Here is a 26,599-nt window from a genome sequence, read left to right as displayed (position 1 = left end):
TCTGCAGACACTTTGAGTTACTATCTGATACAATCTTTGCAGACTTCTGGCTCTGACGAGGCCTCAGTGGGACTCAAATGAAGAAGTTGAGGTACTGGTACAGGGAAGCCGTTCGCATTCACCATCCAATTGACTTTTTTTTTTGCATAAAAAGTGTTTTGAGTTCTCCGAATGGTTAGGTTACCCGTTAAATAGGTGGCCAAAGGTTACCTGAAGGTCCTCAGCAGGTTGGAACACACTGCTCCTATTTTTCCATGCAGTTGATGTTTTGGGGCTGTTGCTAAGCGACACAGACTTTCAACTCCCTCCACAGATTCTCTATTACCCTGGTCATCCAGATCAACCATCCTGCCTGTTTCACAGACCGTGGACTGCTTTCCGATGAGGAGCTGATCCAGGCGTTTCTTCATTCTGACGGATAGGACACACCTGCAGGGGGAGCTGGATGACAGGTGGAGTGGTGGATCTTGAGAACCAGGATTAAGCAGCCCTGCTCTTCTAGAGTGAGGTCCAGAGACTAGCTAGGCCACTCCAGACCCTCGGCGCACTTTCCACGTAGCACTCCTTTGTTCCCCAGGTGTTTGGAATCATTGTCATGCTGGAAGATCCAGAGGCGTTTCTTCATCAATGCTCCCATTGGAAGGAGATCTTTCTCCAAAAACTCACCATTCATCATATCCTTAATAGGGACCAGTTGCAGCCCCAAAGCATGATGTTTCCACCTCCATGCATCAGCATTATTCCCACTGCAAACACGGTGAGTGGCGTTTACACCAAAGAGCTACATCTTGGTTTCATCTGACCACATGACCTTCTCCCAGTCTGGATCATCCAGATAGTCTCTGAAGAACTTCAGACAGCCTGGAGATATTCTGGCTTTAGCAGGGGGACATTTGGAATCCATGATGATGTTGAGTGTAACTATAACCTTTGGTTTTGGTCCCAGCTTTCATCAGGTCCATGAGCAGTTCCCTCTGTGTAGTTCTGGGCCATTCTAAACTCAGTTGTTCCACCAGGGGAGTCCTTGAATGGAGCTTCAGGTGGAGGCAGATTCTTGGTGAACTTGTATTTCTTCCATTTTCTAATAATTGCTTCAACAGTTGATCTCTTCTCAACAAGATGGTGTTTTGTAATGGGTTCATCCCAGTCCAGTTCTTCTCATTGGACTGGGATGAACCGCTTCTCACTTGGCCAACGGAACTCTATGTGAATTCGGTTTTGAGCTGTTAAAACCTTTTTGTTGTAGAGAATTACACACTTTAAGTGTATTTTACGTAGTTTATATGCAGATATTATATAAATCTTACGCAACTGCATGTAATTTTTGTGAGATGCATAAGCAATTTTGTGGCTTTCCATGATCGTTCTATGTATGTCTAACCGACTTTTTCATGCATGTACCACGGATGTATAACATTTTTGTTGCTTATACGGCCAATGTATCGCATTCAAATTACGTAATTGCCACACGAATCGCTAAGGAATTTCAAAAAAACAGCACAATAATCAAGAACGGTTCTCGTTCTACCATGATTTGTGTGTTCTTTGCGTGGTTTATTCGTACTTCTTCCATGGTTTTAACGTTTGTGATACATGTGTGAAAATTTAACGTAAAGATCACAACTTTTCTCACTTTTTTCACCTTCATGATCAATTTTCATCCATGAATTATATGCAAAATGTACACAGTGGCTGTGTGACACGGCTTTTTTTCCCCCCATTGTACATTTAATATCAATCCAGAGAAAGGAGGCTGAATGGTGAAGCACATATGATGAAACTTGCGTGACTCTGTCCCACTCATGCGCACCCCCATCCCCTCGCCAGCCTCTTTGTGTCTTATTTGGGGCATTTGTGCGTCTTGTTGGTGTCTCCAGCTCATGTTTGCATAAGAATGAAACATTTGCCAATAAAAGGATTTGGCCCACAAAGATACAGTTGACGATAGACAGGCGTTTCTCTGCTCGGACAGTGTTAGTGTTGTCTGCCGACAGCTTAATTAGGCCAAATTATTCTGAAACTGCGGTGCGCTGCCCTCTGAACCCCACTTCCTCCTTTTTATCCACCGCTTTTTCTCTCTCCCTCCAGGGGAGGACACAAACGGTCAAAAAACCCTCCCAAACAGCCTTGTTGGCCTTCATGACCCATGTTAATCTAATAGAAAATGAAAACTGGCCTTTGTTTTGGGAGGGATAATAAGGCTGGCTTCTTTTGTGCCCCGGCCTGCAGCCTGGGGATCAGGCAGAGGGGAAATGTGGGTGAAAAGATTAAACGAAATGAGAGAAAATTGGGTGAAACAAGGACAAACAAGCATGAAGCTCTGGGCATCACACATACAAGAGAGCCGTGGTTCTGTACTGGTATTTCTAATAATATATTTAACTATAAGCCTGTGGGGGAAAAAAAGGGCAGATCTCATTAAATGGAGGCTGCTAGCAGTTTAGAAACTGTAATATTGGAGAGCGAAGAACTACAAGGAATTGTTTAATCTTTAAGAATTTAAATTAAACTTTACAGAGAACTTTTCATGTCCAACTTATAAATACATATTAACAAAAATAACAGTAAAAATAATTATTACAAAAAAAAGCCCACCCACATACATAAAAACAATGTCCTACTTAAAGTGGAGCTAAAAAATAAGTTTTAAGTTTTGACCATCAGGATGAGTCAGTCACGCTCACTGGAGCGGCATTCATGCATCGCCGCTTTCATTAACTCTTAAGTTCAACACTGGGTTTTGGAGATCACTTTTAAAGTGCCACTGATTTAATAAAATGTGTTTTTGGTGTTTTAAAATGTTCTTGCGACAATTTTCTGATGATAGAGGACACATGGTAAGAAAATTAAGCTTAAAATAGCATTTCTGAATATTTCTTGATTCAAATCAAAGTGAATCACAAACAGACGGAAAATGCAGTTTCAAAAAAATCTTCTTTGTGACGTAAGAAAATACATTGTGGACCACAAGCTCCCTTCACTGGCGGACAAACAGATTCACGTACGCCTTGGTTTTCCTCGTCTGAGCTGGCGTCTGACTCAAAACTGTACAGCTGAACAGTTTTGAGTTTTCGGGTCCTGGTTGAAATGATTTACACTCATCCTATTACTAAATTCTCCAGATTGAGATTTACTTTATCGTTCCTGGTGGGAGACTGCATGAATACCAGCTGCTTCTTCACATCAACCAAAACATGCAAACTAGTGATTCTAACTCCCTGATTAGCAGATCCCATAGGTAACACAATCTATTTACACACAAAAAATAAAAAAAATTCTCCTTAGTTGCTGGAGCTTTCTTCTTTTTTAACAGCCTCAAAGGAAATGTGTAGTTATAGCAAATCTAGAAATGGTTTCATTGCACTTCTTTTTTTTTTTTAAATCAATATTTGGTCAGTTTTTTTTTTACTTGTCCAACAGCTGAGCATCAGATGAGATATGAAGGCCTCTTGTGTTGGACATATTTTACATTAACAACTAGAGGTTTATTTTTTAATAAACCACTTTTGTAATCTAGGTCAGAATATTTGGTCAGCCTTGAAACATAAAAACAAAAGAATTAGCATCTAAGTGGGTTAAAGGAGACCACGAAGTTAAAGGTCTTATGTTTATCCATAAGTGACATAAGAAGAAAATGCACAGTGATGAAAGGCATCAGCAACTCCAGGCTTCGGTGCTCTGAGATCTGAAGAGAATTGACTAGAGATTTATCTTCGTTAACTGACAGAACGTTTAAAACTTGCTCATGTTCGAGATGCTTTCTACAAATTAGTGGCTAGAAATATTTAAACAGTTTAGTCGGTGAATCGAATTGCTCCTCTGCTTCTGATTAGAAACAGGAGTGGCCTACACTGGAGGCCTTTTAGAGCGGATGGGAAAACAAACTCCGATCTTGGCATTGCGAGACTGCCGTTCGTGCGAGAGCTTGGAGACTGAAACCAAAGCAGGTCTGAAGCTCTCCCATCCTAAAAACCCAACACGACCCGCTGACTCAAGGAGGGATACCACAAGATTGCAGTTAAAGTTCAGCAGCAAGGCCGATATGAAGCCAGCAAAGTGCGTGTTTGCAGGCAATTATGGACACATACAGCACCAACTGTGAGAACAGAGTCCCATAAACACTGGATTTGTTGAAGAACAGCTGGCATGCTTGCTGCTGAGGAGACGGTTTAGTCTCATGCTCTCCTGAGGGTTTTGTCATATCAATAACCTGCTTTGAGGTCAAAGAAGAGGAGTCACGTCACCATCAGGATGTGTCAATCACGCCCACTGGAGCTCCGCTCACGCAACGCCGCTTTGGTCAACTCAAGTTCAAAACTGGGTTTTGGAGATGACTTTTAAAGTCCCACTCTGATGAAAAGTGTTTTTTGCTGATTTTAACATGTTCTTGTGACATGTTTCAGATGATGGAGGACTGAAATTAAGAAAATAAAGCTTAAAATTGCATTTCTGAGTTTTTCTTTATTCAAACTGTTGCAAATGAAAAAATGTCATTGGAAAAAGATAGAAGAGAATAAACTGATGGGAACATTGAAAAACAGCCAGCTGTTGTGTCCTTGGGCAAGACCCTTTACCCTCTAGTGCAGCTCCACTGGGGTGATGAATGTACCGGTGATGGTCCGAGGGGCCGTAGGCACAAACTGGCAGCCACACCTCTGTCAGTCTGCCCCAGAGCAGCTGAGGCTACATTAGTAGTTACCATCACCAAGTATATATGAATGAATGGACACATTGTAAGCACTTTGAGCAACAAGAAAAAGCGCAGATAAATCTAATCCATTACTATTATTAAAGTAAAAACACTTTTATGTTTAAATTCAGGTTCCTCTTTATTGACTCGTCTCAAACATACATTTTTATTTCAAGCATTCACAGTTCAGTTTAGTGGCAAAATAAAAGTTTTCATGACACAGATACAGACATGTCTTTGTTTTTGATAATTTCAGTAACAATTCTGATATTGACATCTTTTGGACCCAGACACATAATAAAACACTCAAAAACAAATAAAATGCATTCAACAGGCATTAGCTTTGCAGGTTTTTCTATTAAACACATTTTAATCACATGTTTTTTGCGCATCTTGCTGCATTTTCGGCACTCTGAGGGTAAACTGAGGAGATTCCACTGATTTCAGATTGGACATAAATGTGTTAAAAAAGCCTTAAGACAATAAGTTATCACATACTTAGGTGAAGGTAACACCCAACAAAAGCACTGAAGGAAATTGAGTTGCAGTTGCATTTTTGGAGCTAAAACTGTAAAGAGAAAAGTTGGTTTCTTCCAACAAGTTCATGTACTAAATTAAATTACTTGGTAAACTAAATTCATAAAGTAAAAAACAGGAAAACCTCCCAACATCTGCATTAAAACACATTTTTAACGGGCAACTATAAAAGAATTAAACCTATTTAGTACATGACATGATTTAAACACCAGACTTATGTTGCTGCAAATGTTCACCATTTTGGGCCCAAAAAACTGCAGATGGAAAGGAATGAGAAGTAACATTAAAAGAAAAAAAAATGTTTATGAAGACAAAACCCGCTTTGGCAAGAGTCTCTAGGATCAAAAATGGCTAACATGCTCCTGCAGTCCCTTTAAATTACAATCTAGATGCAAAAGCGCAAACAAAGAGCACAATCCTGCAATAAGGACCGGCTACTTGGCTCCTCAATAAAAAATAGTGTTCAGGTTTAGCAAAGACTCATCAGAAGTCTTCCTCCTGCCTCGTATTGCATCTCTGTCGGGTCTGTACGCTCATTTAATCTCCACCCTGTGCAGGGAGACCCCCCAGAGCAGAGATGTTTGCATGACTTGTGGACGCCTCCAGCTTCCCTTTGGAACTCAGGAAACCTAGTCGTTCACTGAATTTGAAAGGAAATGAAATATTTTCAGCATCTAAAGGGAAAAGCTGATCGTGTTGGCACTAGCCAGACTTTGATAGCGCTGCTCCTTTTGAAAAAACTCGGTTTACAAACAGAAGAAATAAAAAGGATTTCCGTTAAACAGACTCATTCCAGTTTTTCTGCACGTTTTAGTTCACTGCTGGAGCCGAGGCTGCGTTTTAGTCCTCGCTCAGATACAGACTAATTGATTTTTCTGTTTCCTCACTCCATCTGTTGAGAACTTTGTATTATCAGACAGGCATCAAGATGCACTTTGTGCAAACTCTACAAACCCTGCAGTATTTTTTTGTTTTGTTTCAGCCGATATCATGCCAAAAATATGATTTTATGAAACATCCTCAGTTTGTAATAAACACCTCAATTATTGCCAGATGTTCTCATTAGGAGCCAAACCCCCCCTCCTTAAAGTCTTTTGTTTTTAAAACAGTTTGAGGGTTGAGTTGGAACTGTGACGGCTGACCGTCGAGGAGACGAAGAGCAGAGGATGAATCTGTGATTTATGTGAGCGAAGAACTCAGATTACTGGAGGAGGAAATGTGCTGCGGACATGAAAAGTGCTTCATAATACAGAGAAAAACATTAGTTTCAACTAAACTCACACATAAGCTTCCCAGAAATCGACAGGAAGAGGTTTAGGTTTTTTTTCTTTTTTAAATGCAGCATTGGAACTCCTCTCTAATCTGGTTTGCTCGTTTGTTGCTTTATTGTCATCCTCCCATCAGAAGCAGAGGTCGGTTGGAGTTGAGTGTGAAGCATGGGTTCACATGGAGGATGAGCTGCTGTTCAAAGGATGAAGGTCTGCGGAAAGATTCGACTTTGAGTCACCTTTAAAGTTTTCATTTGAAGAATTTTTAAACACAAACAGAAAACTTAAACAATTGGATAAGAAGACCACAAATACATCCCTTTTGCTGTCTTTAAGTTTACAGTGTAGTGTTTCTCTTCATCCTCTGTAAAACACCTGCAGATGCTTTAAAGTTTTTTTATACACTAGGTTTAATGTAGGAACCATTCAAATGTGATATGGATTTTCTCTTAACCCATAACTGTCAAAGTGGAATCAGACACCAACTTCAGCCGTCCAACTTTTAAGGTGCAACAGAAAAATACAAAAAAAAGGCTCACTAAAACTGGTGTTTTCTAAATATATCCATAAACATGAATCCAACTTTATTAGCAGCATCCTTGTAACATTAGACAGACGGTTGCTGAATATTTTCCATTATTATGGTGTGTGAGAACGACTGTCACAATAAATCCATGTTTGGAGAAAAGACTCCTGGTTTGTGTCTGTTAAATACAGATTTCTTTTATTTTAAAGTTCAAGGCTCTTCATCCGGTTTCTTTACAGACTCTTTTCTGCCAAAAAGAAACTTTCCAAATACTGAATTATTGATAATAATAACTGCCATAAAAGACCTTAGTTCTGTTTTGAGCATAGAGGAGCGATGAACGCATCAACGTGCAACAAAATTCTACACACCCAACCTCTACATCAGAACCTCTTTCGCCCTTTATTCCCACTCCAGAGCTCAACTGCAGCTTAACGTTTAACGGTTTTAAGCAAAACTTTCCTGCAGGGAACCTGAGAATGAAGCAGAACCCAGAGCTGGTGGTGTGTCTGCTACACTTAAGTGAACTTTGAGGGGATTCAATTTGGTTTCTTTGGAACTTTCTTGTTTTGCTTCGTTCGGATTTGATATTTGGTAAATTGCTTATGTTTTTCTAGTCTTCTTACGAAAAAAAGTAAAAGAAAAAGTTAAAAAAAAAAAATCAGCCAATAGGATTTTGAAATTATCCAACAAAACAAAATAATCAAATATGAATTAGTTTATAAACACGCAGGCGGTTCAGGGATCCTAGCTTTGAGATTTGCCAACATCTGGTGAATTTAGAGCAGAAGCATGCGGGGGGGGGGTGACATCACAGTAATTAATGCTTTTGACTGAAGGTAACCTTAATCCAAAAACTGAAAGTTTTGCTAAAAGTCGGGGTATCTTGACAGCTGGTGTAGATCCGTATATTTCTCATAGCTTGAACCCCCCGATTTTTTTTCATTTTTATTTTTTAATTGTCCAATACTTGACATGAGAATAAGCAAAAACAAAAGACTTTAAATGCAGCTGTCAAAACATGAAGCATGACTGAGCGCAGCAGTTTGACCCGGTGTGAAGCACACAGAAGGCTCTTCTTGCCTCAGCGACCCGATGACTCAGAGCACGGCAGTCTGCAGTTACATGTTTGGCCATAGGAACCCGTGTGTCACTGAAGTTTTTGAGTGGGCCAGTTGAGACTGTCATATCTTATAACACCAACACTCGTCACTCCTCATTCTGCCGAGGAAAAATCACCCTGGGCGCCAGACGAGCAATTCGGCTGGACGGTCTTTTCACCGTATAATGAACCAATCTGTCAACTTCTATTTGTTAATACTTCTTTTTTTTTTTGGGGCTCCTAAAACTTCTGAAACTGTGTCCTACATTTAGCACTTTAGCTCGTCCTAACGATTAGATCCCCAATAACGGATAAAACATTGCTCCTCCGTCAGGCCCCACAGGAAGAAGGTCGATTAAAACGTCTTTGCTTTAATCTCTGGACATCTTTAAACCAAAATCATGGAGTCAACACGAGGAGAATGAGTAAGGAAAGGTCTGATCCTGTTTCTCTGCTCATGCTTTATCCAACAAACGCCATTTCTGATGTTTTAACTTGTTTTTGTCCCAACTGTAAATCCAAGATGTGACTGGGACTCTTCATCATGAGATCAATTTTCATTTTAATAATAAACGGAAAGAACAAATAAAAATCATTTCCCAGTGAACACTTTAGATCTAAATCGGCTACGATCAAAAGACAAAGATAATTAATCACCTTTTTCAAGAGAGTTTTCCACAGGAAGATGACCTCCTCCTCTTCCTCTTCCCCCCGCCGTGCAAAGTGATTCAACAAAGGCCAGAGCGCTCTGCAGGGAGGTCAGACAGTAGCCTTCTTCTCCTATCAAATACCTATAACACACAAGAGATTTGACTTAAGTATTCAAATCCAATCAAACGTCCTCTGTGAAGCACTTTTCTGACAAAAGTAGCTCAAAGTTCTTCACATCAAAACAATTTCAGAAATCAAAACCTAATAAAACTTCTGCAAATTTAAAGTAAAAACATTTATTAGAAATCGTTTCATTTCAGATAAAAATAAAATAAAAGAATGCATCAGATTTTGCGGAGTTGGACGACAAATGTAGTTTTTGAAGGCATTTCTTTTAAAAGTTAAACTATTTCACAATTATCTTAATCATACAAATTTAGGATGCAAAAGTTCCCCTTCCCCACCCTCGTTTATTGGTGTGATGCAATTAACTAATACATAATAAATCCTTAAACTGTTTGACCCTTTCAACATAAACATCCTGGTGTGAAGTATAATTCTCTCTCTCCACAGTTTGGTTCAACGGTGTAACAAACATTTCGGTTTTAAACAGAGAATTGTTGCCTCCCCATCATGTGTGTGCATGTAACCAATGACCATAGGGAAACCCTGTCCAGATGCGTGTTAAACACAAATTCATACTTCATCTAAAATCAAACAGTAATAACAGAAACAAGAGGTCCAAATATTTCGTCTTCCCATCCTACATTTCTATTTATACTTTAGTTCAGACAATACTTTTTTTTACTTTTAAATGCTACATTAGTTCCTTTACTGATGGATCAACTTCAATCATCTGAATAAAAATAGCCTGACTGTTTTTAAAACCAGAACCCAAAAGGAGATTCACTTCAGAAAGTAATACTCAATTACATTAGCTCACAAAGTTACTTTGACTTCAGCGTAAAAAATTGTGTTTTTAACACGTTCTTGTGGCAGTTCTCTGACGATGGGGACATTTATGAAGAAAACTGAGCTTAAAATTGCATTTTCGAGAATTTCTTTATTCAAATTGTTCTGAGCCCTCAGCAATGGGGAAGGGAAGGGGGGCAGGTTGCTCCGCCCACAACTCAGAGCCCAAATTCGAATGAACTACTGCAGCTCTGCAGAAACCATGTCCTAATAACGAGACAGGGTTTCAGATTTGGACTTATAAAAACATTGTCACGAATAAAAGATCTCTGGGAAGAACATTTGATTGAAGTGGGACTTTAAAGACTCACTGAGAAAATGTTCTTTATTTTGACACAAAAAAAGTCATTCAGGTTTTTAACCTTTGTCCACATCAATAAGCTTGTATGTGTAACTAGGACGACAGCTGAGCATTCGTTTCTCATAACCGCTTTCTCACAGGCGTTGCTCAAAACTGCATCCAAAACGCAGAAAAAAACCTTGATTTGCATTTTAACAGTCACAGAAACCCAAATCCAGATTCTCTGGCTGCAGTCGGTCTAAGCAGCTGTCTTCTGCTGCAGTGTTTTGAATGAAAGTTTCTGGGTGCGGTTGGAACTGACACGCAACAACACAGTAAAGAAAATATTGCCCCTCACACCCCCTTCCCCCAATTATTTTACTTGACTGCTGCTGCCATCAATGTCACACAAACAGCGCAATAAACCGACGTGAACTCGTTCTGTAGTTTAAATAGACAATAAAAGCATACAAAAAAATCCAGGAAACGTGATTCACTTTAAGACAAAAGCATTTTTACTAGGGTTTCAGAGAATTACTGTAAGTAAATATTAAGCATTTATTTACCGGTAGGTAAAAGCAAGATGGGAATCCCCTTCAGTTCTACTATAACTCATTTAAGCACCAAAATCCTGTTACAGAACTTACTTTTTTTCCCCCCTAGGGTAATTATTGGTTATTATTTAGCCCCTCAATGCTTAAGCGTTGCTCCAGGTGCCGGGGGAGTTTCTGAAAGATTAACTGCACTCAGTCTGCCAGAATAAAGAAACTTGAGGAACATCAAGAAAAACTAGAGCAAAAAAAAAAAAAGCATTTGAGATGGATAACGGTAAGTAAATTGGTCTAATTTGTTAAAAGAAATCTTGAAGTTTCTTGATTGAAGAATAGGTTGCAACACAGCAAATAGACTGATACCAACCCCAGCATGTTGTGTTTAAGCAGCATCATCAATTTAAAAAAAATTCCATTTAAACAAAGATAAACAAACACAAAAACTGCCGTAATTTCCGGACTATGGAGCGCACCTGATTATAAGCCGCACCTAGGCCTGGGCGATAAATCGATCAAATGAATTAATTCGAATTTTTTGTTACGGGCGATTTCAAAAATAACTAAATCATCCGGTCACGGGGGTTGACCGTGACTCCTGCTGCTTCATCATCTCCGTGGAGAAAATTTAATTAAAACCTTACTCCAGATATGAGCTGTATTGTTAATCCTTGAGATATTGGTGCTACTGTCAAGGTGAATGTTTGTCTTCTTTTAGTCTAGACTACAAATTGTGACTTAAAACACAGCTGGGACTTTAAGTAAAGAAGTAACCTTTTTATTTTGGACAAGTGAAAACAAGTATAGAATAACGAAATTAAACAAAGACAAGACAAAAGTTATATAAAACAGGACAAAATTATTTAAACACAAGGCTAAAAAGGGAGTAAAAAGAAAAATCTTATACTTAACTTGGATTCCAAGAGTGTGTTCATTTATTTATTATTCATACCAGAAATGGGCGTTACATTTGTCTTGGGTTTGATTAAATAAAAGCAACATTTGCTTGAATTTGTCTGCCGTTTGTACTTATTGCTTTCCTTAAGTAGGGTGTGGGGGGAAAAAAAAATAAAAAAATAAATAAAAAAATTCGGGAAAAATCGGAAATCGAATTAAAAACAAAAAAAATCGGAGATTTTATTTTTAGGCCATATCGGCCAGCCCTAGCCACACCCATTACATTTTTAAAAGATAAAACATTTTGTACATACATAAGCCGCATGTGCCCACATTAAAACGTGTTGTAGATTGAGGATGTGTATGTGCTGAAACAGCAAGCAGTGTGTAAGAAAGAGGGGAGAGCGCGTGCAGCATGCACTGGGGGATTTTGTGTTGGGGGTGTAAACTTTAAATGACATGCCAAATGTAGCCAGCCATGTCATTTTATGTGGCCCGCGAGAACATAAAAGTTTTTCATTTCTTAAAATAAAAAATAAAAATTGGTGTGTATTGGGCAACTATACATTAGGACTTAAACACTTTCAATATAACCTAACCTGACAGAATCAAATTTTAAAGGATTTATGCTAGAGTAACAAGCAAACATACGTTTTCTATGAAACTGTAATTGTCACTTTAAAAAGATATAATAAATAAATGAGTTCTTTAACATTAAGGAGTAGTTACGTTTATTTTTCATTACATTTAGTTACATGTATAAGTTATATCTGGCCCTTTGAAGACAGCCGCCATGCTGATGTGGCCCTCGGTGAAAAGAAGGCTTGACACTTTAAATGTTCAAAGCAAATAAAAAAAATAATAATTAAAGAACCACAACTAAAAGCTTTGAGAACTTTCGATTTTATCAGTAACCACCTCAAATCCGTTTGGCCGGAAAAAAAAATATAGACTTTTGTATTGCTTATTGTAATAAATGAAAAGGTTTATTTGCATTTTAAACTAACTTACCCTTCATGAATAAACTCCTCCAGAGCTGCACATTCAGAAACCAGCTGAGGACATTGGCAGCGGACTGCCACGAAGGACAGGATGGGCAGCAAGTCATCGGCGCCACTGGCAAGAAGACATCCAGAACAGTTTTAAAAATAGCATATCCACACAAAAAAAAAGAGATAAATAAAACAGGGCTCATTTACAGAACATTTTGGAATGGTGTCCCCTGGGGGTCAGATTAAACTAAATCCGAAGCAGTTTCTAATGGTCTGCGTGTCAAAGTTAGAGATAATAAAAGCTTTATTTCCCCTCTTAGAGATCTGTTGGGAAGACAAATGGCAGCCTGGGAAATGACAGGCTGATAGCATTTTTCCGTGTGTGCAAACAGTGATCGTTTGTTTATCAGCACTTTACATGCACCAACTGCTGCCGTGATGCTGTGCGTGAGAAGGAAGGTGGATAGCCCTGAACTGACCCGGCTGAATGAAACGGGATCCCCTTTTTTTTTGAGCAGGTTCTGGAAGGTGTGGACAAGCTCATGTAACCACTGAGAGCTGGATCATGAATGTTTGCACAAAATGTTCACCCTTTCACCACTGAAAACATCAAGTCTTCTCACGGAAAAGTTGGATTTCTTTATTCTAGGGTAACATGCAGAAACACTGCTTTCTGAGATACATTTGCCATTTCATGGATGGAAAAGTAAATAAGAAAAAAATGAGGGTTAACAAAAAACTAATGAGTCAAAATGAACAGTAATAACTAAGAATAACTTTGGAGCAAGAAAAGATAAAAGTGGAGTCAACAGCAGAGCAAATAACAGGTTAAAGAAGAGAAATAAAAAAGGTAAACTGCTCTCTATAGGGGTGACGGGGCAGTGAGAGACTAAACCAGCAAGAAATGAACATGAGAATTGATCAAAAAAAAACAAAGAACTTCTATATTCATAAACTCAATTCCAAACAGAGTAAGAATTCAAATTTAAAATCTTAATTTCAGGTAAAACTACCTGTATTCAGGTGTCTGAGAAAGCCACCTCCACGTCCTCCAGTACAGTCACTAAGAATCAGATCAAACTTACTCTCCCTCCCACATTTAGGTATTTTAAGACAATGTGAACACTTGAGGTGACCGCTGGTTCCCAAATACTGACACGGTGACTTGGTACCAAACCGCAGGCAAAATAAATACTCGTATGGTAGCTTTCATTATTTCCGCTTTGTTTATTATCAGACTCTGAAGGAAGTGTCATTTTGGAAAACTGCAGGATTCTGGTCACCACATCCATCTCTGGCTCACTCCTGACGCATGTCAAGAATTGTGTCTTAAATACATTTACTACCTTCCTAAAGCGGCTGCTCCGACCTCTAAATTAAAAACCCTAAAGCCAACAAAGTTGGCTTTAGGGTTTGAAACGTTTCTTTGGGGAGAAAAGAGCCAGAAAGTTAACCAGGGATTAGCGTTCTACTTCAAAGAAAGAGAAATCTGCATTTAACATCAATCTGTCTTGAAATCTGGACGTATGGCAACAGTTGTTCCCTCATACCAAACCTGCTCTGCACAATATGCAGAGACCCACTCTCTAAAGTCCCAACACGCTGGATTTACATCCATCATTATTATTATTGCAAACTTTTTTGACAGTTGACTTCTTTTATCTTGAAGTATTTATCCATCTCACCTTAAAAGTTGGACAAAGCTGAAGACCGAGTGTCCACTTTGACATTTCAGGGAAAATCAACATCACATTCTAATGGGTCCTACACAAAGTCCAAGCTTAAACTGGCTGCAAATATTTTACAGAAAATTAAGACTTAATAAAATAAAGTTGCTTAATTGTGGAAACTTGTGAAAGGGACATTTAAGATTTTTTTTATGGCTAAAGCTAAATGAAGCAGACCCCTTTTAAGAAACTTATAGAAAATACTCCTCTGTTACAATGAGTTTCTGTTAAATGTTTACGGTAAATGTTTACGGTACATATCAGATAGTCATCCTTACAAAACAACAACCTCGTTTATTGAATCTTCAATCTTCTTAGACATTTTCAACCGTTTTTTTAAGATACATTCCACATAGGAGTATTTTCATTTGAAAAATTGATTATTTCCTGGAAACCTGAAGCTTAAAATAAAATTTAACGCCAACTTCAGCCTAGTACAGACCGGTCCGTGAAAATGTCTGACATTGAAATGCCCTGTGGCCTAAAAACAGGTGGGGACCACTAGTCTAGACAGTTTATTAAAAGGTAAAACTGAACTTTGGTGAAATAGTGTAAACGTGTTTCATGTAAGAAATTGAGACAATAGTTCAGTGACACAAAAATGTGTGTTTAGGAGTTGGAGTTGCTCCCCCTCGTACTCCTCCACCCTGCCTTCTCCAATCATTTCACACAGACTCCAACTCAACAAGACGGATGTGGAGCAGCAGACACGGCCACAGCACCTCTCAGAAATGATTGTGAGAGAGACACACAGCAACAATAGGAATACTGAATAATAATAACAACAATAGACATCCATTTGGATTCATTATTTTTTTTCACTTGGGTGCCAAAATAAACAGTAATGCTTATTTGATGTGAAAAAGCAGGTTAAACAAATTTTGAAACGGTATGAAAAAGTTTTTTTTGAGGGAAATTTTCTACAATATCATTTTACTTGAGTATAAACTATATTATAAAAACATATCCAAATCTACAAATGTAAAATAAAGCACAGTTTTCTCATTTTTATTAGGCTTAATAAAAAAAAACTAAAATAATTTATTGCAAGTTTTCTGCAGACAAACTTTCTCTATATATTTTGGGTAGAACAGATGACAGCAGCCATTGTCTGAATCTCAGGCCTCCTTCACTGATTCATCAAACCTCCATGTCTGTTTTGGTCGGTCCCAAACCTCCTTGTTGGCCCCTGGGTTTGTCACACTCAGACAGTACGACCCACTTTAGGTCCTGGTCAGTTAGGAGGCATCTGCAGGGGGGCAACAGACCCAGAATAGTCCCTGCTGTGCCCGGCCTGAATGAATCCTGATGAGACCTGACACTGTGGCCGCCGAGGCACACGGCACTTAAATCATACTTGGCTGATTCCAGGAGACTTCAAGACACTTTACTTCTGCACAGTACAGATGCAATCAATTCGGAAATAATTCTAAACTTGAGGAACTTTGAAAAGCTCTTATTCCAGTGAATATTAAATAACCATCAGAAGCCCTACATAACCCCAACTTTTTTTAATTACCACAGCAAGAATTGACTCACATCGCTGCTGTTTTGGGAGTAGAATCCACTTCTTGGAGACACCTGTAGTCCTCAGCACAAACACAGATGAGGCGTAGAGTTCTGACTGTAACAGAAAAGACGTTTCCTACTTAAACAGTGTTGTTTATAAGGCAACACTCATGTACAGTTACGGCTGGGTGTAGTGATGGATGTGAGCTGCAGATTGACATCTTTTAGGACAAGTTAGTGTCAATTCAAAGAAACAGCACCACCTACTGGATCTGCAGAATAAAAACTAACAAAAAAACAAACAGATTTTCTTGAGATGAGAGTACAGCCACAACACAAAATATGTAACCCTTGTGCTATCCTAGGCATTTTAACATTGGGAGTTGGGTCATCTAGACCCATTAGACAGTGCGCTGAACCTTTTGTCTTCAATGATTTGTGATCTTCACTGGTGTCCATGGATTACATTAAATCTTTCCACCTTTATCCACCTTTGTCATGGTAGGGAGAACACGTCAAAGTAAGGGTGGGGTCATCTAAGATAGCACAAGGGTTAAACAGTGGTTTGGCAGTAAAAAAAAAAAAATCAGTTTACAATTTTGTTTTAATGGTTTATCTATAAACTAATTTCCTGAAAATACCATTCCATGTTTAGTTGGGTCATTACTAAAATATTATTTGCCTAATTCTAAATAAACAAAACGATTTTCACTAGAGTTTCATGCTAAATGTATAATCCTGAAGGTCAAGTTTCCTGTAACATAATTCTCCATACCTATACATTCCAGTTTTCTCTGTGGACAGCTGTCCTGAAGGATCAGCTTGAGCTCCTGAGCTGCAGACTCGTAGGGGTAGGAACCTTGCAGTGCACCAGGATCTTGAGGGAAGAGTTTTGGTGGAACACCGAAATCTCTTGGAGTAGCATTGCAGTACAGCCTTAAACTTTTTACAAAGGCCTGCTCTTGTTCTCTGTGAACCCTCCTGAAGCACAGGCGTGGAAAAAAGAAGCATTGTTTGCTAAAATCCATTTTAAAAGTTTCAGGGTAAATAAAAGAGTTTCAACAAAACAGAGCACAATAAATAAGTACAAGAGTTTGTAGTTTCCAAACCTAAAGCAATTCGTACCCAACTACTGTTAGTAAAACTAACCAAATAAAAAACAAAGTTGTGGTTTTAAACATTGTGCAAGGCCATTTGTAATGTATAACTTAATGCTTTTAGACTTCCTGTGGCAATAATGTTAAAAAATACCCAAAGATGCTAACTTAATATAAATGTTTGCATAGAGTGCACAGAAACAAAAACGTTAGAAATTTGCCTTTCCATTATTTTCATAAATCAACCAAAGGAAAAGGCAACTAAAGACTCTTTAGATACAAAAACAAAGCGGCTCACATGCTCAGATTTTATTCTTCAGTGAAACCTGTTCAAGTAAAAATGCAGTTAAAAAATAAAATAAAAAAATTTGGCCTCCATTTATCTGTTATGGTGTGGCAGGAATAACTATGGAGTCGTATACTGTTCATAGTTAAATAAATATGTCCTCATGCAAATACACAACCAATTAATCCCTCATAAATATATGAAAAGATCATGAAATTGTGAAAAACCTGCACACAGATTTTAAATTAGCCATTACATTACATTTTGCTTTAAAAACCTGTTCATTATTTTAAAAAGCGTATTTTAAAATATTCACTTTTAATCATGTTGCATATTATAATTCTACGGCTTTTTTTGAAGAACCTCAGATTTCAAAATCAATATTTTCTAAAGTAGCTTTGTTTTTATTTTACATTGCTGTTTTTCAGAATGACTTATTTCATGAGCTTTTTCAGCAGAATGAGTCTGTAAATCAGTGAAATTGGGTGGGATCTAAACGCACATAAGGCTGATCCCTGGAAATCGACTAGTACTCCGAGATACCCGCTCTGTGGTGTTCCAATCAGAGAGAAGACACATTTCAGCGATATCTGCGCGGCTTTGCTGACATTAGAGGATCAAATAGAGACAAACAATCCGTCTGCTGCAGAAGATGCAGACATTGATCACTCCATTTTTGTAGTTTAAGGGTTTGTGTGGATCAAACCACAGAGGAGCTCCGGTCGTCCACATCTCGAAGTCCCCCTTTGAAACACTCCTCGTTCTCACACTATTTGCTTAGAGTTCTCTGCTCTTCAGCTAACACAGTGGTTCCCAAACTTATTCTGCAGGGCCCCCCTTTCTGATGATTAGAATATTTTCGAGCCCCCCCACACTCACACAAACATACAAATCCTTTGTTTCTAAACTCCACCGCGCCCCCCCGCAAAACCCCTAGGGGGCGCACCCCCCCAGTTTGAACCACTGAGCCAACACATCTCTGCTGTCCGTCTGTGCTCACAGATTCAGTCTGACGTCACACCGTGCCTTACACTGTGCCGGCCCGGGGGAGGCGAGCTGGCGGACAGACAGAAACCAGCTGCGGAAAGCGGAGCAAGCCTGCTCAGGCCTCTGAACCTTATATTTTTCTATTTTCATTGAGACGATGATTATAAATCAGGTCCTCTGATTTTATTTTCCCCTCTCGGGGAAAATATTGAACCTTTCCTGCGATGACGTTTCTGACCATGGTTGGAAAACGCATCGGAGATCCGGGGAGAATACTGCGTTGTACTTGTATTCATTTGCGAACCGGCCGCCGGTGGATTTTGTGGTGGGGGGGGGCTGCGGTTCCCTGCGTCACCGCGCGCCCTGCTGGGTCATCACTGCGGTGATCAAAAATCCCACACCGTCACAGCTCTACCGCCGAAAGGACCACAAAATCACCCGGATTATGCACACTCACCCAAAGCCATTTTTATCCGCAAATTTAGAACCAAAACTGCCCAATTTCTGGCAACACTGGATCTGTTGTGGTGCACACTCCCCCTAGTGTTGAGGGGTGTGCATTGTGCCGTCACGTTCGCTGAAGCATCTTCGATTGATTTAGTTAGGGTGCTGCTGCTTATTTCTGAGTAAAGGAGTAACCAATCACAAAAGTGTCTCCGCCTTATCTGGTTTGATTGACAGACTCCTTCTGCTGAAAAAGGTCATTATGAAATAAATAAGCCATTGTGAAAAACAGCAATGTGAAATAAAAACAAAGATACTTTGGAAAATATTGATTTTGAAATCAGTTTCTAAAAAAAGACAGAATTATAATAATATTCAACATGATTAAAAATGAATATTTTAAAATGCTGTTTTAAGAACAGGTTTTTAAAGCAAAATGACAATGAAAATAATGGCTAATTTAAAATCTGTGTGCAGGTTTTTCACAATTTCATGAGCTTTTAATATATTTATGAGAGATTTATTGATTGTGTATTTTTTCGAGGTCATATTTATTTATTTATTTAGGAACCGTTTAGGACTCTATAAATAAAAAACACAGACAACATGATGAATGATGCCAACAAAGGTTAGAACTAAAACAAAGGAGGTGCATTTGATCCTCACTGCAGCATCTTAAAGGCCCGTTCACACCGGGACGAATTTCGCCGGCGATTTTCGCCGACGTTTAACGCCTCGTGACTAAACAAAGGGCACCAATGAGAGTGTGCACACAGACGCGAAAAAACGCCACGCGTCAAAGCGTCAAAAAAAAAAAAAACGCCTCGGGTTCGTTTTTTTTTTTCCGACGCGTTGCGTCGAAATCTATTCGACCAATGAGAATGCCGCTTTTGCACACGTGTCTGGAGCTTCTGAAGTTACAGTAAAACACAACCTGGGGGCGCTCAAACACAAAACTGCCTTGCTGAGCACACATACCAGCGAAGAAGATAGACGCCAAGTAGCGTCTACACTGCCGCGAAGAAATAATGACGGACATTCTAAAATATCCCCGAACCAAGCACCAGTCGGAGCTACTGGTGCTTGAAATATTCATGTTTTCTTTGTATGATTCTGACAAGCGCATAAATACTTGCTCTCTTCTTCTGAGTGAAAAGCGACTTTAAGAAGCCTAAAGTTGCGCAGCGCCACCTTGTGTACAGGACTATTTCTGTTTACATTAAGCGCCATCTAATGTCAGGGAATGAAACTGCATGTTCGCTCGGCTCATCGTCAGCGAAAATCGCCTGGGTATGAACACAAAAGACGTGACGAAAAACACTGGCGGATAACGCCTGGGGAATATTCGTCCCGGTGTGTACAGGCCTTTACTGTAACAAGTGACAAGTCAGATTAAAATCTTTCCAAATCTTTTACAGAAACTTGTAGAAAATAATTAAGTACAACCTGAAAAGAGCCACTAGAGCACTCCAGAGGGGCGCAAAGAAGGCTTCTTCTATACTGGCGAGGCACAGGTCCTTAAAGATGGCTGTGTTCAAACACTCAAAGGACAGCAAACACAGCGACAACAGCTGATCTAAAACATAAAAAACAATGTTTTGTTTAATATCAGTTTTACTCAGTTTTTAAATCATCAATTTAGTGTTCCATGCGAAGAGCCTTTTTGTGTAGTTTTATGTATTTTTTTTCAACCCCCTTAATAAACGAGGGACCTCTAGTCAGATTTTTTAATCATTGGTTTTAGGTAGGCTTGCACAATAAATTGCACATTTATCATTATCGTGGTATCAAGCTGTGCAATAAGATTATCTCAAAAGTCAGCGAAAATTGCAATAAACGGTAACGTTAAATGTATTAAAACAGTCTTATGGCAGCTTGAAGTATTGAACGAATCGAATAAATCCCTTTTTGCATTTGACCAATCGGATGGAGCCCTTTGATGTTAGATGCTCCCCTCCTATGTAGATAAGGGTCATTTGGAGTGTGAATTAAGTTATATTGACCTTTAATTAAATTAAACTGTTGTAGTGAAATGGAACTGATGTATTTAGAAGTTTCATGTATTGCAAGTCATCGCAATATTGATCACAAATATCGTAGGTTTTCCTCATATCATGCAGCCCAAGTGTTAGGAAAAGGGGATCATAAAACTATTCAAATACATCAACAGTAATAATGAAAGCACCCCATCCCCATGTACTCACCAATGGCTATATGGATGTCTTTGACAATATCCTTCAAGTGTTCCTTAAGTGCTCTCATCTCCAGCCCCTGGATGTAGCCCTCGTCCTGCTCTGGCTGGATTGAGCGATCCCGGGATAACTCAGAATCTGAGGCAGGTTCTTCAGTGGCCCCGACAGGTGGAACCCAGTCCAGCTGGAACAGGAACTGCTCCAAGTCTTCAAAGGAGTTCTCCCGGTACACGGTCACCTGAGTGTGGAGCTCCTCTCCTTCAGAGTCTTCGCTGTAATTGTTGATGAGGTCGTGCGAGTGCGTGGAGGAAGCGGACGAGTCGATGCTGAAACTCTGACCCCCGACACCCCTACCTGCAGTCCTGCCCGGGTTCCAGTTACTCTCTGAAGACACAACAGTTTCAAAATTACAGATTACTTTAGTGTGGAATAATCCCTCAAGCGTGAATCAATTTCCAATATTAAAAAATGTTTTTGTCCTTTTAAGTTGATGCTAAACTTCTGCAGCAGTCCTGGATTAAATGGTGTGTTGCAAATTAGCTAAACAAGGCATGAAGGGTGTGAGGAAACTGTGTTTTCTAAATAAGACTGTAAAAAGGAAGGTTTAAGGTTCGTACCCACAGTTCCCTGCACACAGAGACGAATTAATAATGACTCAGAGACTAATACTTATCTTTGTGGAAGTTTAACTCCATACAAGCAGCACAGACAGATTGTATGGAGGGTTACAGACAGATGAACAGAATGCATTCAAAGTCCGCACACCGAAGTGCAGGAAGATGGGCTTGGTGTAAAAACCCTGCATTTGCAAATTTAGAAGATTATACGATGGACAACGATGTGAAAATCACGCCCACAGGTTGTTGCAGGCGAAGATGCTTCAAGGTTACACAAAGATATCTCTGAGGCTCTGACGGATGCTTAGAGCGCACACGCGCAGAAAAAGGGAGGAAGAGAAGAAACTAGTGTGCTGTCTTTAAATGTAATATATTTTTGAGATGGTAATACGTGCTCAATGAATTAAGTTTGAACCATTAGTGTAACAAGTTAAAGGGAGTTTCTAACTATTCTTAACAAAGGGGTTAAAAGAAATAAGAGACTTGCAAAAAGTTTGAGTAAACAGCTTTTTTGTGTTTATGCCTTCATTTTTCTTGTTTTAAGCCTAAAATAAACATTTTAATTTTGGAAACAAAAGAATCAAATCCATAACATTGTGTTTGTGTCCATGGAAAAGATTTTGTTTTAGCTCATCTAAGTTGCTTTTTGTTTACATTTTTAATAAAGCAGAGCCAATAAAACACTAAAGACATATGAGAACATTCTGCCTTCACACTAAAGCCTCGAGCATCCAGCAACAAAGATGAAACCAGGACTTCTAAACATTTTTATTGTTGTTTAGAGAAAACATTTATTATCTTAAAATATCTGTGGAGGAAATTTGTTTGGTATGGAAGCCAAAAACAGCCTGCCCTACTTTGTTTTGACCGTTTTTCTTGTGATAACGAGACGATGAAGAATTTATTGTAGAGTTGCTGTCTCCCTTACCTGGACTGAGACGCAGAGACTTTACCCGTTTTAAATTTCTTTATTTTGTGGTCAACAACAAAGACAGCAGAGGAAAACACTCCCCAAAAGATGTTTTTTAGTCTATTTTTTTGTATTAAATTGTATTTAATGCGGTCTCGTGAACAAGCCCTAAAACCCCCGACAACAGTTGGAATGACAGAACCCAGGCCCGACAAACGTGATAAAGAGATCCACTCTCTCGTTATCACGAGAAAATCATTTAAAAACAATTTTAAAAAGTAGGGCAGGCCTTTTTCGGCTTCAGCAGTTCAGGATGCCCCCCAAATGTGTTTTTATGTAATATTTAAACAAAAAAGAAAGTTTGTATGAAGTTAGTAAATTCATTTTACACATGTAAGAAGATGAAGATTCACAGATTAATGTAAAAAAAATTATTCTTAATCTGTTTTGTATTGGATTTTAAAAATGTAACACCATTATCCACCCTGAAAAAAACTCTAATCTCAGAAGAAGGACATCCTGTGGGAGGAGAACATCATTTCATGTAACCACCTTCACAAACACCTGACTGAATTTTACCTGTGTGCAGCAGACTGTGGACGCTACGTGACGGTCTCAGGGGCAGGGCAGGACTCTGAGGAGCGCCTTTGATGACGAGGGGGTAGAGCCTGTTGTAAATTCTGTACTGGTGTTTTCGCAGCATCTTCACAACTGGGTGATCGGATCGGCTGAAAGGAGAACAAATGTTGGATCATTTTTAACCCTTTGACACCCAAGCTGCAACTCCAGTGTTGACATTCAACTACCGTTACTCTCCTACCAGGGCCGTCAATCAGTCATTAACATTGCAAAGCACAACAGGAACTTTTGGAGGCGGTATAGCCCTTCCTCAACCATAGAAAAAAAAAGGACAGATACAAACGTTCATGATGTTTTCAGACCGAAATCGTGTGCTGCATTCAACAACGCGCTCTACGCGGTTTTATGAACGCACATCCAGCCGGTGGTGTACACACCGGCCGGCGCCACACACGCAGGAAGCAACAAGGAGATGATTCTTGTACTTTCGTGTATTTACTGTTTAGTACCTCGTCTGCCACCTACAATAAGAAGCTGGGTGCGCAAAATCAAAACGGTGCAGATCCAGCAAATCTTGCTCCAGACCTTTTGTTTTCACAGCTATGTTCCTATAAATGTCCGTCTTGGAGTCATATTAATCTACCCGGACACAAACCGCAATAATTACTTTGTGATCATGTTTACAATGGTTGCTACTTCCCAGGGCTCGACATAGCCATTTGTCCGCTGGCCCGGTCCTGTTTTTTGAGCAGTGCGGACCACAAGACTTTACTTTTCACTTGTCCGCTCGGGCCACTAAAATATTTAACGGTTTATATTCTTCACCTTTTTCAATAAAGTAAATTTTGCGAAAACGTGTAGATTTACCTCGTCTTCATAATTTAGTTTTTCTGCTAGTCCTGTGTTCAGACTTCAAGGGTTTCTATGGGAAACCTTTGATCACTTCTTCTCTCCCGCCTGCACGCGCGCGGCTTTCACTGCCGAGCACCACGCGGCACGCGCTCACTACTTTTTTTTTTCAAACTTTATTGAATGTAACAATTCAATACAAAACAACGTTAAACAGCAACAACGAAGGCACAAGCCAGTGGGTTATTATTACATTTGATTATAAATCCGACACCGTCACTGAAGAGAGACTGAAGCATGTCAGAGATGTGGAAGACATGGCAGGAATAGATAGGAATATGTTGGATGGAGTAGTGGGTATAATTAGTAGTATGGACAGCAAGATATTTAATGAATGCATTGAAGATGAAACTGTATCCACTAAGCTTTAAGCTGAATGTCAAAGAATCAAAGGCAACTCCAAATAACTGAATCTCAGACTCAAATGCAGTAGAATGTTAAACTACTTAATTTTGTTTTTCTTTACAACACTGTAAGCAGTAAGTATTTCTAGTTAGCTGAATGATCTCAGTTAGACCTGCACAATATGAGGAAAACTCGCGATATGCGATATCAGAGATTAAAATTGCGATAACGATATAATTTGCGGTATATAAACAAACAGCAAAATAACCAAATAACCATTCCCAGTTTAAAAATTATACTCCAAATGACCCACGTTGACATAGGTTACAAACATCTAACATAACAGGGCTTCATCTGATTAGTCAACAATGTGAAGGCGTCCATCCGATTGGTCAAATGCATTAAGGGATTTATTTGATTCGTTAAATGGTTCAAGCTGCCATTAGATTGTTTTAACACATTTAAGGTTTATGATTTATTGCGATATTTGCCGTTAAAAGCACCATGAAAACTTCTGAACTAGTGTTACCTACTACACTGCAGTGCTCTCTTCAAAACATCTGAAACAGACTAGAGCAGATTTAAGTTTGATATGGTCTATTTTCAGTCATTGAAAAGTGTAGAAATAAGTGATGTCACCAGAATGCACCAAATTGCACCATATTAAAAGTTTCCGGGGGGGCATGCCCCCGGACCCCCCCTAAAGTTGCAAGCACCTGCGGAGCGGCGGGTCCCGCTATGCGCGGTGTCGGGCCAGTAACTTTCAGGCAGGGCCAGTAAGTTTCAAAAACTACTGGCCCTGTGGGCCAGTGCAAATTTCTGGGCTATGTCAACCCCTGCTTCCGTGCTTTGAAGCAGACGCCACCCACACATCACTACTAAATCCGAGTCCCAGTTTGGTCACAGCGCTGAGTTGATGTGATTCAGCGTCAAAATGTTCAACCGGTTGAACTCCAGATCGCGATCAATAAACGCCTGATTTGTACGTAGAGCTTGAGACAGGACATAAAAACTTGCGTAGCGAGGCCCCATCACAGGGCTCCAGATGCAGAAGCCTATAATTCTGGTCTGCGCAATTGACTGTAGACTGTAGACTAGACGGCTGCACCACAGACAGAGCATCTTTAACGTGTTTCTAAAAGGAATGAGACTTCTGTCAGTGGTTGAAGAGGATAGATTTAAAGACATGATTGGGGGGGCTGCACCCTGGCTACCACCTAAGTCACTTTAGCAAACTACATTATTGTAGAATATTTTAAAATGTTTTGCTAACTATTTCTATGGGAAGTTTAGATAGTGATTTAGCGCAGGGATTAGGAATTTTGGCTTTTTTAGTGCTAGGATAAAGCTTAGCTGGGACCTTAAACTTTTAACCTTTTTTGGGGTTAAATTGAAACTCACGAACATGTAAAGTTTCAATTTCTGTGAATGCACCATATAGTGGCGTTAGTAGTACCGTACATGATGCGACCCTCCACTCACTGAGTACCAGCATTATCTTCGTACCAACCTTCCATACTAACTTTAGTTAAAAAAAAATTGCACATCACTTTACATAAATAATAATCATTGACTAATCAACTACTGAAATAATTTGTGACAGCACCATCTTCAACCTTTTACGCAATTAACACAATTCCAACGAATTCTGAAACGGAGAAAAGCATTTCGTTGTACTGAAATGTAACAGTAACAGTAGTGAAGTGTTTACCCAAGCGATGTAAATCAGCTGATTCTGTTGCAGAGAAAAGAAAAAAAACACTTTGCGCCGCTATGCAAGACTTCGCGTTAGCAATGTGTTGCATATCGGTGCAAAGTTGATATGAAAAGTTGCTTTTCTCTGCGTCAGGATCAGTCGATTCACGTTAATCGTGTAAACCAGGGGTCTCAAACTCATTTTCACAGAGGGCCACATCAGCATAGTGGCTGTCCTCAAAGGGCTGGATATAACTTTTACATGTAACTGAATGTAATGAAAAATAAATGTAACTTCTTCATGTTAAATAACTGATTATTTATTTATTATAACTATTTAAAGTGACAATTACAGTTGCATAAAAAAACATATGTTTGCTTGTTAATCTAGCATAAATCCTTTTAAATTTGATTCTGTCAGGTTAGGTTACATGGACAGTGTTTAAGTCCTAATGTATAGTTGCCCAATCTGATAGTTTAAGTTAAATTCCCCCTAGATATTCATAAATTCACACCAATTTTTATTTTTCATTTTAAGAAATTAAAAACCTTTATGCTCTTGCGGGCCACAAAATGACATGGAGGGCCACTTTTGGCCCCCGGGCCTTGAGTTTGACACATGTGGTGTAAACAGTCGAGGAGCTACGGTATTTCAGAGAGCGTGTTATTCGGTATCGCCAGCGACATCTTAAAGAGTTAAAGAGTTGATCTTAATTTTAATGAACTTGTTGATAAAGTTCAGGAGATGTTTTTGTTTCTAGGATAGAGTGGGGCAATATGGTGCAAAAATAACATTTGAAAATTTTTTATTTTAACTCAATTTTCCTAAAGAGAAAAAC

At 39.2% G+C, this 26,599-nt stretch overlaps 1 protein-coding gene across 4 annotated transcripts in view; it reads right to left on the bottom strand.

Annotated features, from left to right (window-relative positions):
* Positions 1 to 4,803: 4,803 nt before the first annotated feature.
* vps9d1 (VPS9 domain containing 1) overlaps positions 4,804 to 26,599 on the bottom strand; it is a 32,101-nt gene continuing 10,305 nt past the window's right edge. For 2 of the 4 annotated variants that reach the window (XM_011476456.4, XM_011476457.4), the window contains exons 10-17: positions 22,812 to 22,960; positions 20,718 to 21,089; positions 19,960 to 20,089; positions 16,475 to 16,680; positions 15,730 to 15,814; positions 12,483 to 12,587; positions 8,781 to 8,914; positions 4,804 to 6,707 (exon numbers count right to left, since the gene is read on the bottom strand). In XM_011476456.4, the coding sequence (XP_011474758.1) occupies positions 6,670 to 6,707; positions 8,781 to 8,914; positions 12,483 to 12,587; positions 15,730 to 15,814; positions 16,475 to 16,680; positions 19,960 to 20,089; positions 20,718 to 21,089; positions 22,812 to 22,960 (1,219 nt within the window). In that variant the 3' untranslated portion in view covers positions 4,804 to 6,669. Of the gene's footprint in view, positions 6,708 to 8,780; positions 8,915 to 12,482; positions 12,588 to 15,183; positions 15,584 to 15,729; positions 15,815 to 16,474; positions 16,681 to 19,959; positions 20,090 to 20,717; positions 21,090 to 22,811; positions 22,961 to 26,599 lie in introns of those variants that run through there. The other 2 variants (XM_078949010.1, XM_078949012.1) reach the window with 1 other exon arrangement.

Source organism: Oryzias latipes, chromosome 6 (assembly GCF_053564925.1).
Source record: "Oryzias latipes strain Hd-rR chromosome 6, Olatipes_Hd-rR_3.1".
Classification (NCBI taxonomy): domain Eukaryota; kingdom Metazoa; phylum Chordata; class Actinopteri; order Beloniformes; family Adrianichthyidae; genus Oryzias; species Oryzias latipes.
The sequence above is the reverse complement of the archived record's forward strand: the minus strand, read 5'-3'. Positions and strand labels throughout refer to the sequence as shown.